This window comes from Pan troglodytes, chromosome 14 (genome assembly GCF_028858775.2).
Source record: "Pan troglodytes isolate AG18354 chromosome 14, NHGRI_mPanTro3-v2.0_pri, whole genome shotgun sequence".
Lineage (NCBI taxonomy): Eukaryota > Metazoa > Chordata > Mammalia > Primates > Hominidae > Pan > Pan troglodytes.
Window position 1 is genome coordinate 103,064,824 of NC_072412.2, and position 13,635 is coordinate 103,078,458.

Here is a 13,635-nt window from a genome sequence, read left to right on the forward strand (position 1 = left end):
TTGTTAGTTTAGCTTTTTCCAAACATGTTTACTCAGAGATACCTATTTTAGTTAGGAAGAAAAAAAGAAATAACACCAATTAAAGCTAATTGAGGCTGAATTCTTGTCAGTCTTAAAAGAATCCTAATTGTTTCTCTTTGAACTGACTAATCCATAAAAGTTTTCTGAAGGGATGGGGTGTGGTTGTATTTGATGGCTTCCATTTGGATGATTTCTACTACCTTTTTTCTTGTTTGAGAACTATTAGAACGAACATGATCATTTTTTCAAGCTGGAGTGCAGTGGCACGATCTCAACTCACTGCAACCTCTGCCTCCCAGGTTCAAGCGATTCTCCTGTCTCAGCCTCCCGAGTAGCTGGAACTACAGGCACCTGCCACCACACCCAGCTGATTTTTGTATGAACATGATCAATTTTATACACATAGAACATAGTAAAATGCTGATAATTATAAGTTGTTTGTTTATTCATTGTAGCTATTTACTGTGTGATCAACTGTGAAATTTTGTGCAACCCTCTCTCAGAATGGAAAAAAAATTAAGAGGATTTAGTCTGAGTTTCTGAGAATAATTTTCCAAGTATATCTGGAAAGGTAAATTGATTTTAAAGGATATATAATTGATTAATTAAAACATCATTTCATAAAACTCATTTTATCATCCACTGTGAGAGCAGCTTCAAATGCCCTCAGATAAGTATCAAGCCAAGTGGTACAAATCATTTTCATGCAACTGAAGATACCATTTATGTTGGAATAGCCCCCAAAAACGAAAATACACGTGACCTGTTTAACTTTGTGCTAACTGTTACAATGTATGTGTGTTTTGTTTATTCTCTCATAGGTATGAGAAAGTGCCAGTCATCTTGGTTGGGAACAAAGTGGACCTGGAAAGTGAGAGAGAAGTATCGTCCAACGAAGGCAGAGCCCTTGCTGAAGAGTGGGGCTGCCCCTTTATGGAAACTTCCGCTAAGAGTAAAACAATGGTGGACGAACTCTTTGCAGAAATTGTGAGGCAGATGAACTATGCTGCTCAGCCTGACAAAGATGACCCATGCTGTTCTGCATGTAACATACAATAGCATCCAAATATGGCTGTCCTGGATGGGATTTGCCCAATGTCGTAGGTGATAGAAAACTCGCCTACTCCACTGCAGAACTTGCAGGATGCGTGGTGTTAATCTACAGAGAACTGCAGCCCTTATTCAGAATTGAGCAGTGATTGTCAGTTGATATCTCTGAGTAACATTTGGGTTCAGTAACTACAGTTTTCACCATTTGTCCTCAGTCTCCTTTATGCATCTGCAACTTTAAGGCATAGTCCATCGATCTACAGGGTGATCTCATTTGAAAGCTATGATGGCATTGTCGCTGAGTTGACAGAAGCAACTATTGTACAAATTAAAAATAACCATAAGGGAGAAACCAGAAGAATTCCTCTGACCACTTACAATTAAAATATTTTGTCTTCTTTAAAAAAATAAGTAAAGGAGAAATATTTTCCTACAAGAGTACTGAATTTCAGGAAATGGGATAGAGCTTCTAACCAATGTATTCCGTCAAGTAAGATAATAACAGCTGACCTGCCAACAGCATTACAGGGAGATTCTTTGCTCAGCTAACACATTTCTGTTTTTCAAAATTGATGCTTAACTGTAGCTGTTATTCTAATTTGTGACATGGAACTAACTCATGCTTCAATCCTTGATAGAGCAAAACTCAGAACAGGTTATGTAAAAATATAGTCTGGCTTTAGAATTTGTTAATTCACCTGCTTTGCCACAGAAAATGGAGGCTTTCACAAGGGTTTGATCAGAATTAAAACCCCAAACCCGCCCTCTGTTAGGGGTGGTCTTTATAACTTTACTGAACAAGAGGGAAGCAACTGTGATGGGAAGAGATTACCTAGCCTTACTAACAAGAAGCATTCTAATAGATAAACTAGTACCATCATGTAAGGAAAATGAAGCCATGTTGCATCCACATGTTCCTGTTTGCAGAAACCTCACAGGACAGTACGAATATCTGGCATTTTTAAGTTCATTAAAGCAGCAAATTCCTTCTCGCCTTTAAGGGCTATGGTTGTAGTGTGACCCGTGGCTAACCTGCTTTCAAAATCAAGTATTTGCTGTAGCAGAGCTTTATTGCAGGCATTTTAAAAATTGAATAACCATGTGAAATAATTTGGGCTTAAAAGTGAACATAAATTATAGAGTGGAAGGTAAGGGACAAAAGCCTTTTACCTTTAATTTTCCTGGAGAATTATATAAAGGTTTTCTTAGAACAATTTTGCCCTGACTACTGAAGCGTCAAATAAAGCTGGAGTGAAAATTTTGTTTTGAAAAGGTGCTCAAGCTCTGACATTTTTGGTTTTCATAGTCGTGAAGTATTTATCATTTGCATGACTAATGGCACAGGAAAAACCTATTCATAAGTTTTACAATCAAGTATAGAGGGGTCTTCAGCTAACTTAGTTATACATAAATGCTGAAAAGATTATCTTGAGCTGGGCCTTGGGAGAAGAATTTGGCCTTCAGAACTGCAATATCACTGAGCCTGCGATCTGTACACCACCCCACATTTTGTTGGTTTCACAGTCTTGTGCAAGTAACCTCTGGTCTTACATGTGTAACTGAGAGAAGAGTGTGTGTTTGTGTGTGCATGTGTGTTTACTGTTCCTAAGAATTTGGCACAAGTCAGAGATAATTGCCTATACTAAGAATCTATACTGCAGAATATAGTGTATCAAAAACTTTTTTCTTTTAAATTATTAAAGTGTCTTTTATACTTTTATGAAATCATTGGTAGCCCCCCAAGTGTTTAATAACTGGCATTAAGCTTAGAGGATGAAAAAAAAAAAAAGATTGATAGTATTTTTCATAATGAAAAAACTGAAGAGATACGTGAATGAAACCAGGCCATAGCTGTCAAAAATCTTTGACTTTTGAATATTTACATTCTTCAGTATAATTTTTTATAATCCTCAATTATGAACCACCTTGTTTATAGGACAAAAAAATTTAACCAATTTTATTGAAACGAATTTCACTGTGTAAAAGTTGGTTTGATTCAAACATGTAGAGAAGTTGTAGATTCAAGATATATGATTTCTCTACGGAAATAAAAATATGTGTTAGTGAATTGGTTGAGTTTTGATTCCTCTAACTTCTCAGAATGATTCTTTAGAATTCTATAATTCATAGCAATTTTTGACAAGTAAGATTGCAAAATAGAAATATCTATAAAGATTCCACAGTTTGACATTATGGCTTGCTATGCAGATGTGAAAATAGGTTAAATAATATGAAAGATATGGCAGAATGTAAAGTGGAAAAGATGACCTAAAATTTTGAGTTGTATTAATAGTTAAAAACATTTGTGTCAGATGACAGGGTGGGCTTTTACTGTCAAGACATGAATAAGAACTGATCTGGCTGCCTGATGACTGTTTCCACGCAGCCCTGCATATTTAGTGACCAAGGCATCAAGGACATCCCGAAACTGGAAATTCATATCCATCTGGTATGAATATATAACTCAGCTGGCAAATGAATGTGTTTGTTGAGATATTACAGTAATAAAACACTTAAGAACAGGAAGATTGCATTTGTTGGCATACGAAACCTTAGCGGCTACAGAAGAAAGTTGACCTTGTGTCACTATTTATTTTATGCCCTGATCAGACTAGCAACTTAGATAAGTGAAAGTTTTTCTAACATGCCTTAAAAATATTATGGTTTGATCCAAAGACCCACTTTTTCTTTAGCTCTTGTGATAAGATTTTCTTTTTTTTACTTTTATACAAAGGCAGCATCTTTGAATTTTTTTTTCTTTTGATGTTGCAACTTTTGGGTTCTTTTAAACTGTGATAGTGATGGTAACTGATGCCTTTCATTTTGTTCAACTTATACAAAACAAGCCAGCATCTGATCAAAAGTATTACATAAAATATTTTCTTAAACTATTGAAAGGTGCTTTGATGATTTTCTCCTTTGGTTTGTAGAATTAGGACTGAACTTTTGACTCAAATTGCTACAGTTGCCATCACCTTTCTGTGGTAATACTACTGATATTTGCTTTTCTATATAAAGAAATGTTGCCTAAGGCTGTCTGGTATTTCTTTTCAAGGGTTTTCCAGTATGAATGTTAATGTTGTCAGTGTATGTATGAATATGAAAGTGCTTTGTTTTGTTTGTTGCTGTTTTTTGTTTATGTGTGTGTTTTTAATTTTTTGTTCTTATCAGCAGTCTTGTGTTAGCACTGGGTAAGCTTTAATTGTCCCTTAGCCAATCAAACGTTAAGGACTATGGGGGTCTTTTTTTTTTTTATTTAACATGTCATTGTTCATCTATTAAATCTTGATCAGGGTTTCAAGAATGACTGCAGTGGGTTTTGGAAACAGACTTATCATTATTGATTTGAGGTTTCCCAGAGATATAGTTCACAGTTAATTGTTGCGCTCTAATACAACTGACCATTTAAAATTGAACAAGTTTATTGTTTTGTAACAATGTCAGTTGTTAAACCTTGACATTTCAATTAAAACATGAATTGTAGTTATAACTCAATGCAAATTCAACAGTTGTATTTGGAGTTAAATTATTTTAACAAATAAATTTATTTAATGAAACTCTGGATTTGCTTTGTTTTGTACATGCTCATGAGAGAAATGTATTATATACAAAAACAATTAAAAATTGCCATATAATGAATTTAGTACTCTTCATACAAAAATATTTTAGCTGATTTGAGAGTTCATCATATAAAAAGGCAGGTAGGTAGATAATTTTCATAGTCTTTAAAAATAAAAATAACATGTAAGAGACTGTAAAATCAGTTATTATAAATATAAACTTATCTCTACAAATGATTTTATATTTTGAATGGTAGCTGGTTAATTTAAAGCCTGATCCTAAGGTTAACAGAATTGTTCAAATAATTAACATTAATTAGCAATATCACTAAAATGATTCAGAAGCCTTCTAGTGATGGCTTGAAGCCTCTTTCTGTTTTCAGGTCATGTGGATCCGAAGGTGCCAGAAGCTGAAGGTTGCCGCCAGGCTGTAGGGCCTGCTTGTTCTATATGGGGCCCTATGAATATTGACAGATGCTGTTAATTGTATACAGCCTTCAGCTGCTCTGATAAGGAGCCCATTCATTTCCTAAGCCAATTTAAACTATGCCTTTTGGTTATGTTGCCTTCAAACTCTGTTGAAATCCTCTGGCAGCATTCCACCAGTTGAGAAGCTTCATTGTTTTAGATTATAAGAATAATTTGAATGAATATAACAGAGGCTCTGTAGATAGAATCCCAGATATTTAAAGGAAAACATGCCTATATTTTAGGAATATCTTCTGAAGAACTTCATAATTTTATTTGAAGTGTTTGTAAATTTTTTAATAAATTATTTAAATGTATCAATAGTTGATAGTTGGAAGAACGTCTTTGAGGCTACAAAGTAGTACTCTGAAATTCTCTCAAGTTATATTATTTGTTAGAGGTCCACGAATGAAAATATATGTAGCTAAAGGAGTAAGGTGCTGCCCAATTTGGAACCCAGCTGACCTCTAGGATCTATGAAGCAGAGAATATTATCACAAACTTAAAGAAGCTGTTGACCTCGTTTCTTAATTTAAAATATGTTGCCACATAAATACTAATAAAACATAGTTGCTCTTCATCTCTTAAATGGATCATTCCAACTGGTTTTACATCGTTGAATATTATCTAGTATTTTTAATAAATATTTTCATAAATAGTTTTTGTGGTTTTTTTGTTTGTTTTTGAGACAGTCTCGCTCTGTCACCCAGGCTGGAGTGCAGCGGTGTGATCTTTGCTCACTGCAAGCTCCCTCCCGGGTTCACACCACTCTCCTGCCTCAGCCTCCCAAGTAGCTGGGACCACAGGTGCCCATCACCACGCCTGGCTAATTTTTTGTATTTTTTAGTAGAGACGGGGTTTCACCATGTTAGCCAGGATGGTCTCAATCTCCTGACCTTGTGATCCTCCCGCCTTGGCCTCCCAAAGTGCTGGGATCACAGGCGTGAGCCACCATGCCTGGCCTATAAATAGTTTTTAGATAATATTCAACATCCCCAACATCGAAGTATTGAGTTTTAAAAGATTTGCTGCTATTCTAGGTAAGACGCTGTGTTATTTCTTTCTATATTTTCTTAGTAGTCTTCATGTTAGCCTCTAAGGATTCCTCCAAAATTTCTCAGCAGAGAAAAAGGTAGAGGACTAGCTGCTTGAAAGAGTAAATACGAAGACCTATTTAGTATGTATGAGTTGGGAATAAAACTGAAGGAAAGATTCTTGGTTTAGCTTATGGGGATTTTTTAGTATAAGATCCTCCCATTTTAAAAACTTCAGTATCAACGATTCATATTTACAGTTTTACACTATTTTGAGTGTGATGTGCTTTTATACCTTTAAAAACATCAGGATTAGTGAAGGGAAGAAAAGGTCACCCCAAGAGGATCACGAGGTCAGGAGATTGAGACCATCCTGGCTAACACGGTGAAACCCTGTCTCTACTAAAAATACAAAAAATTAGCCAGGCGTGGTGGCACACACCTGTAATCCCAGCTACTCGGGAGGCTGAGGGAGGAGAATCACCTGAACCTGGGAGGCAGAGGTTGCCATGAGCCGAGATCGCACCACTGCACTCCAGCGTGGGTGACAGAGGGAGACTCCTTCTTAAAAAAAAAAAAAAAAAAAAAAGTCACCCCAACTTTCAGTTCCCCAAAACAGCCATGTTAACAATGGATGTAAATCATTCCCAGCATCTTCCTATGCACATATACATATGCAAGTACGTGAACATAGGTAGAAGGATAAATAACTCGATGTTACTTTTGAGAAACTGGCTCTAAGTACTAAAAATGAATCACTGAAAGTCACACAGCTAATAAAGTGGCAGAGTTGAGTTTCTAACTCTGCCACTTAATTTCTAATTCTTCTAACAAGCTTCTAACTCTAAATGACCTTTTCCCCACTGTTAATCCTCTCACTTAAATTGAATCCACTCATTCCATGCTCATTCAGCTATTATTTATTGAGAGGTTACACTTGCATCTGGCACTGCCACAATACAGAGATGGTCATCTACACATAAACCCTGATGTCAAAGACATCCTAGTCCTGTCTTCTTGCCATTCCCTTTTCTCTTAAGGCAGATACAGTTTAGTTTACTAGCAAGAAATAATTTGTACCTTCCCTACTTTCACATGTCAGCATCCCAGTAAACCCAGGCTGAGCCGAAATTCCAGACACAGCCCCAGAGACTGCTGCTGACTCTGTTCACTTTTCAAGATCTGTGCATCAGCCTGAGCTAGTCCCTCCTGGGATCTTGAGGTGTCTGTGGGACACAGTAGACGGGGATGGCAATACAGCAGGGCTTCAAGGCTCTGTTGTTACAGGCTGGGTCTACTTCTCAGGAAGAATTCAGAGTAAAAATAGGATTAGTGAGGGGCAGTGGGGATACAGAGGCAGGTTGGGGACAGCAGGGCAAAGGGTTCTATGTATCAGATACTACACTGAAGAATAAATGCTGGGTCCATGCCTATAGTTAAATACCAGGTGTTTTTAGGTTTTAGTGAGTTTTTTTAGTTTAAAATGTTGGTTTGTTCACAGCACAGCTCTGTAGTGTGTTCTGAAGAGGTCTTATACCATGAGAGGGTTTGCTGAAAACGATAGAGTCAAGCAAGTTTGGGAAACCCCACATAACACATCTCACATCTTGGAAAAAACTCAAATTCCACTCCTGTCTCAAAAATAACTAGACCCCAGGACACTTTCTTTCGATTATACATAGCACTCTCTGGAGCACAATTTGGAAAATGCTGCTATTAGATATTTGGCCTCCAAATGCTGATGTGGGAACTCTGTCCAGGTGAGGGGACCTGGATCGGTTGTGAGCGTGAGAATTCCTCTGACCCCTGTAGTCTCTAGAGGGATGGCAGAGAAAGGGAGAGGGTTGGGTGCAATAGCTCATGCCTGTAATCCCAGCACTGTGGGAGGCCAAGGTGAGTGGATCATTTGAGGTCAGAAGTTCAAGACCAGCCTGGCCAACATGGTGAAACCCTGTCTCTACTTAAAGTACAAAAATTAGCCAAGCGTGGTGGTACATGCCTGTAGTCCCAGCTACTCTAGAGGGTGAGGCAGAAGAATTGCTTGAACCTGGGAGGCAGAGGTTGTAGTGAGCCGAGATCAGGCCACTGCCCTCCAGCCTGGGTGGCAGAGGGAGACCCCATCCTAAAAAAAAAAAAAAAAGAAAAGAAAAGAGAGAGGGAGAAGAGGAGAGGAGGCAATCTACAGTTGATGGACATTGGAGTCATTCCCAGTTTGAGTCTATTATGAATAAAGCTGCTATGAACATTTGTGTACATGACTTTTGGTGGATAGACACAATACTCACTCCTAGGTCACTAGGAGGGGAATTGCTGAACTACAAGATTTGATTGTCAACTTTGGTAAACATTGATAGTTTTATCAAGTGGTTGTACCAGTTTACATAAACAAGCAACGTGTGAGTACTCCAGTTGCACCATGTCACAGGATGGATTGCCTGGGAAGAGGGCTGTGATACAGAGCTTAGTGTGCAGGATGCTTATTACCAAATGTCCTTGGGATTAACTCCTATGGAAGGGAGTAGAGGAAGTAAGATTGGCCAGAGGGAGGAGTTGTGTGATGCAGGGCCAACAACCCCCAGACAGGGGGAGTTAGAATGGGGCCCTTAGAATTGTCCTGAGTTGGGCTCAGATGGTTTAGTCCTCTGTACCCTCTGCCTGTCAGTCATTGTGACCTTGAACAAGATGCACAGGCAATCCCTGAAGGATCAGAGAGTGAAGGTTGTCAGCATTCTCAGCAGCAGGGCAGCAGTTACTTGACTGAAAGGAGGTCCAGGTGGTGCCTCATGGCATCTACCAACTCCACCTTCCACACACATACCTGGCACTGTCAGGCTTTGTCATTTTTCATTTCATTATTCTGGTGGGAGTGTGGTGGTAGGTCATTGTGGATTTCACTTCATGTTTCTCTAAGGCCAATATATTTATATGCTTATTGGTCATTGGTTACCCTCTTTTGTGAAATGGCTATTTATGTTTTTTGCCCATTGAGTAAATGTTTTGTTTACTGTTTTATGAAGTGACTCAAAAAAGATTTATTTAATCTTTTACTTACATATTTGTAGGAGTTCTTTACATTTTCTGGACACATGTTTATAAGTACAGTGTACTATCCCAGTCTGAAGCTTGCCTTTTCACACTCTTGTTGATATCTCCTGATAAACAGAAGTCCTCACTTTTAATGAAGTCAATGCACCAATCTTTTATTTGATGGTTAACTGTTTTTGTGTTCTTTTAAAGAAATCTTTGCCTACTTTAGGGTTGCTCTTGACCTCCAGCCCCTCAGGGGTATGCTGAGTTGACCTTATGAATATGATAATAGGAAAATAACCATTGTAATCATACAGAGTTTATTGAACAGTGATACACCAACCATCATCATCAGTCTTTGTTTCATATTATTGATGAAATATTTAAACATTAATAGAGCTGACTCTTGGCCAGTGTTTCTGCAAATGTGTTCCATCAAGTACTAATGTTGAATAGGAAAAAGATTTCCATGGTCGAATAAGTTTGAGAAACACCTGCTTAAACAAAGTTAAATAGGCTCTTGTGGTTTTCAATATCCTAATGTGGATTATGTAACATTGTGAGATATAAATACATTATGTTCTGCAAACTATTTAACCATAGGATGCTAGCTTTTCTTAGAACATTTCACAGGACTAGTATTTCATAGTTTGGTAAATACTTCGCAAGGCAAAGGGTATGATGTCCAACAAAAAACAGCTTAATGAAAAACTGAATCTGAGAGTTCATAGTGAAATTAAAAAATAATAATAAGGATGAGCCATTTATAGGATACTAGCTAATAGATATGGAAAACAGAACCAAGAAGTCATCCCTTCCAATCCTCCACATCAAAGTAGATTCAGGGAAGGATCAGCAATCAGCAATGCTGAGGCCATTGGGTGGAAGGGTTAGAGGGAAACATATATTCACAAATTACTTCTTACTTGCCAAGGGAAAGAGGTAGCCTTTCAGTGATAAGAACTGGCGGACACCACATGAACCAGGTGATCAAACCAAGCACTACCAACAAAGGGACAAAAGTCTATCATGGGCCCCTCTATGACACAAAAGGAAGCACCCAATGTCACCTATGTGGTATCTTCACCTGGATCGAATCATGGAGAAACAATCAGACAAATCCACACCATGAGACACGCCACAAAAATAGGTTTGGATGCTTCCAAACTGTCAATGTCTTGAAAGACAAAAATAATGGGATGGGGGGTTAAGGGGCTGTGCTAGATATAAGGAGACTAAAGAGATTTTTTTAAAAGAAAATAATGCATCCTAACATTTTTCCAACCTCCATCTTTCAAATGTGCAACACAGTTCCATCAAATTCTACTGTGTATAGAGACTCTCAAAAGAAGGAAAATGTGGCCCTCCCTTTAACAGGATGCATCAGAATCCATGTGGCGGCCAGGCGTGGTGGCTCACGCCTGTAATCCCAGCACTTTGGGAGGCTGAGGCGGGTGGATCACGAGGTCAGGAGATCGAGGCCATCCTGGCTAACAACATGGTGAAATCCTGTCTCTACTAAAAATACAAAAAATTAGCCGGGTGTGGTGGTGGGCGCCTATAGTCTCAGCTACTCAGGAGGCTGAGGCAGGAGAATGGCGTGAACCCAGAAGGCGGAGCCTGCAGTGAGCCAAGATCGCACCACTACACTCCAGTATGGGTGACAGAGTGAGACTCCGTCTCAAAAAAACAAACAAACAAAAAATACATGTGGCTCACTGTAGAAAAAGCGTCTTTCCCCTGCCCTGGAAATCTGGGAACCTCCTTCCATTGCAGATTGAGCTCTACTCCTTTCCCACTGAGAATCCCTGGATTAAGCTAGGTGTTCCTTGTAACATAAGTGAGACTCTCAATACTCACTGCCCAGAGAGCCCGACTTCTGATCTTTTGCTGCCTTTATGGTTGACCAAGTCACTGCTGTCCTGGGGCAACAGCAAGAGCAAACCAGTAATTGCAGAGTTTATGCCATGAAAGCTGAATGGAAGAGGTGGGCTAGACATGTATGGGCCCCTTAAACCAATTCAGCTGTGTCTACTCTTCCTTCCCTGCTCCTTCCCTCTTTTCATTCCTTCTTTTGCCTCATGTGCCACGAGGACCTTTCCGTAGCCCCGTGTCAGTGGATTTTCTCCACATCCTAAACATAGACAATTGCTAATTAAGTCATTCACAGTATTTCCTTTTGAGAATGACTTTGTCCTGTTGATTGTTTTTCTAGCAATAAACATCTTTCTGGAAGAGGAATTAGCTCACTTGAGCAGCTGGTTTCAACAACTCCCTGCATTTTCCTTCAGCACCCAGGGACATGTGATTTGTAACTAAAACAAAATAAAAATGCACAAACTCTTCTCATTCACTCATACCAATAGTATTCGCTGTGTAATTTTTTCAAATGACCGACTTCTTTCCAAATATACACAACAAAACTGGTCAGCATTAAAACTGCGAGGACAGTGGTTGTCACTGTTTGCCATTAGATCTGTCAACTCCTTTGTGGAGCCTCTCAAAGCTGCCCATGGCCATAGCCTTGGGCCTGGGGTTGGAGTGGAGAAGAGCTGGCAGAAATGGCGGCGGACTGGAACCCGGCTGGAGAACCAGGGCAGGTACTTCTTGGGAAGGATCAAGGGAGAGTCCTTAAAGGGTAACCTGACAGCGTCCTCAGGGAGGAAATGTGATCCTAAGTGGAAAACCATAAATAATGACTCCTCTGCTCACGACTCAAAGGAATTCCAAATAGCAGCAACAGAATACATCTTTCCTTTTCATCTTATCTGAAGAGTTGCTAATGTTTCTTTAAGATGACTGTGTCCTCTTTTTCTTCTTACAATGACTTGTCATGTCAGTCCTGAACAAATATTGTCTGATATATTAGCATATCAGTGGCTTAGAAAAATATAAAGGTAAAATGTACTAGAGCTGAACAATATAGATCCCCTAGTCACTCACTTTTAATTACATTTGGATGGATTATTCGTTGCCATGGAAACTCTCTACCCTTACCAAAATTTTTAGGCAAGGATCTCCTCCAAGTTTCACAGTTCTGTGTCTTAAAGACATTTCTTGTTCTATTTATGAGTTTAGAAGCTATGCGGCAATTTCCCATTGGGATAGCATGCAACTGTAGCTGCTGTCAGTTGCTCAAGACAGTTAATATAAAAGATATTGCACCAGAGATTGTGAGTGAAGTAGTGGGTGTACCAACACATTCCATGATTCCAGCACTGGTTTTGACCGCCAGCTTATAATTTTTTCACCCAAGGTCCAGCTCTACCAAGTACAATATGCTTTTAAGGCTATTAACCAGGGTGGCCTTACATCAGTAGCTGTCAGAAAGAAAGACTGTGCAGTAATTGTCACACAGAAGATAGTACCTGACAAATTATTGGATTCCAGGACTCACTTATTCAAGATGACCAAAAACACTGGCCGTGTGATCACAGGAGTGACAGCTGACAGCAGATCCCGGGAACAGAGGGCGCAATATAAGGCAGCTAATTGCAAACACAAGTATGGCTATTAGATTCCTGTGGACATGCTGTGTAAAAGGAATTGCTGATATTACTCGGGTCTATACACAGAATGCTGAAATGAGGCCTCTTGGTTGTTGTATGATTTTAATTAGTATATTTGAAGAACTAGGCCCTCGGGTGTACAAGTGTGATGCTGCGGGTTACTACTGTGGGTTTAAAGCCACTGCAGCAGGAGTTAAACAAGCCGAGTCAACCAGCTTCCTTGAAGTGAAGAAGAAATTTGCCTGGACATTTGAACACAGTGGCAACCGCAATTACATGCCTTTCTACTGTGCTATCAATGATCTAAAATCTTCAGAGACAGAAATTCGAGTAGTTACAGTTGAAATTCCTGAATTCAGGATTCTTACATGAGCAGAGACTGACTGCACCTTGTTGTTCCAGCAGAGACTAAACATTGTCCTTAGTTTACCAAATCCGTGATGTCACTTCCTCTGTGTTTGGTAACAACAAACCAACTTTATGGAGGTCTCTGGATTGAAAAAGGAGGCTCTCCCTCTCCTCCTACCACTGAAGAGGTTAGTACTCTGTATTAGTAAAAACAATGCTTTTTGGGAAAAATGTAAAAACTAAAAAATGACGTTTGCTTTCTATAGTTACAGATTCTTTCTATATGAAACTACTTCCTTTATTGTCTTTGGTTCAGTTGATTCATTAAATGGCTCTTTCCAATATGGTAGCCATTGGCCACATCCATGTATGGCTATTTAAATGTATATTATTAAACTTAAATAAAATTAAAATACAGTTATTCAGTAGCTCTAGCCACATTTCAAGTCACATTAGCCACATTCTAAGAGTTCAATAGCCATAGGTAGGTAGTGGCTACACATTAGTGTGATATACAGCATTTCCATCATTGCAGAACATTCTATTAAACAGTATTACAAATAAAAGTTTGCTTGTATCAGAACTACTCAATTTTATTTGTTCAAAAACAATAAGGGA

General features: G+C 38.8%; 1 protein-coding gene and 1 pseudogene across 1 annotated transcript in view; both read left to right on the forward strand.

Moving 5' to 3' along the window:
- RAP2A (RAP2A, member of RAS oncogene family) overlaps positions 1 to 4,628 on the forward strand; it is a 33,802-nt gene extending 29,174 nt beyond the window's left edge. The window contains exon 2 of the mRNA XM_509705.7: positions 843 to 4,628. Within this exon, the coding sequence (XP_509705.2) occupies positions 843 to 1,080 (238 nt within the window). The 3' untranslated portion in view covers positions 1,081 to 4,628. The remainder of the gene's footprint in view (positions 1 to 842) is intronic.
- LOC467305 (proteasome subunit alpha type-6-like) lies at positions 3,440 to 13,089 on the forward strand (annotated as a pseudogene).
- The last annotated feature ends 546 nt before the right edge of the window (positions 13,090 to 13,635 follow it).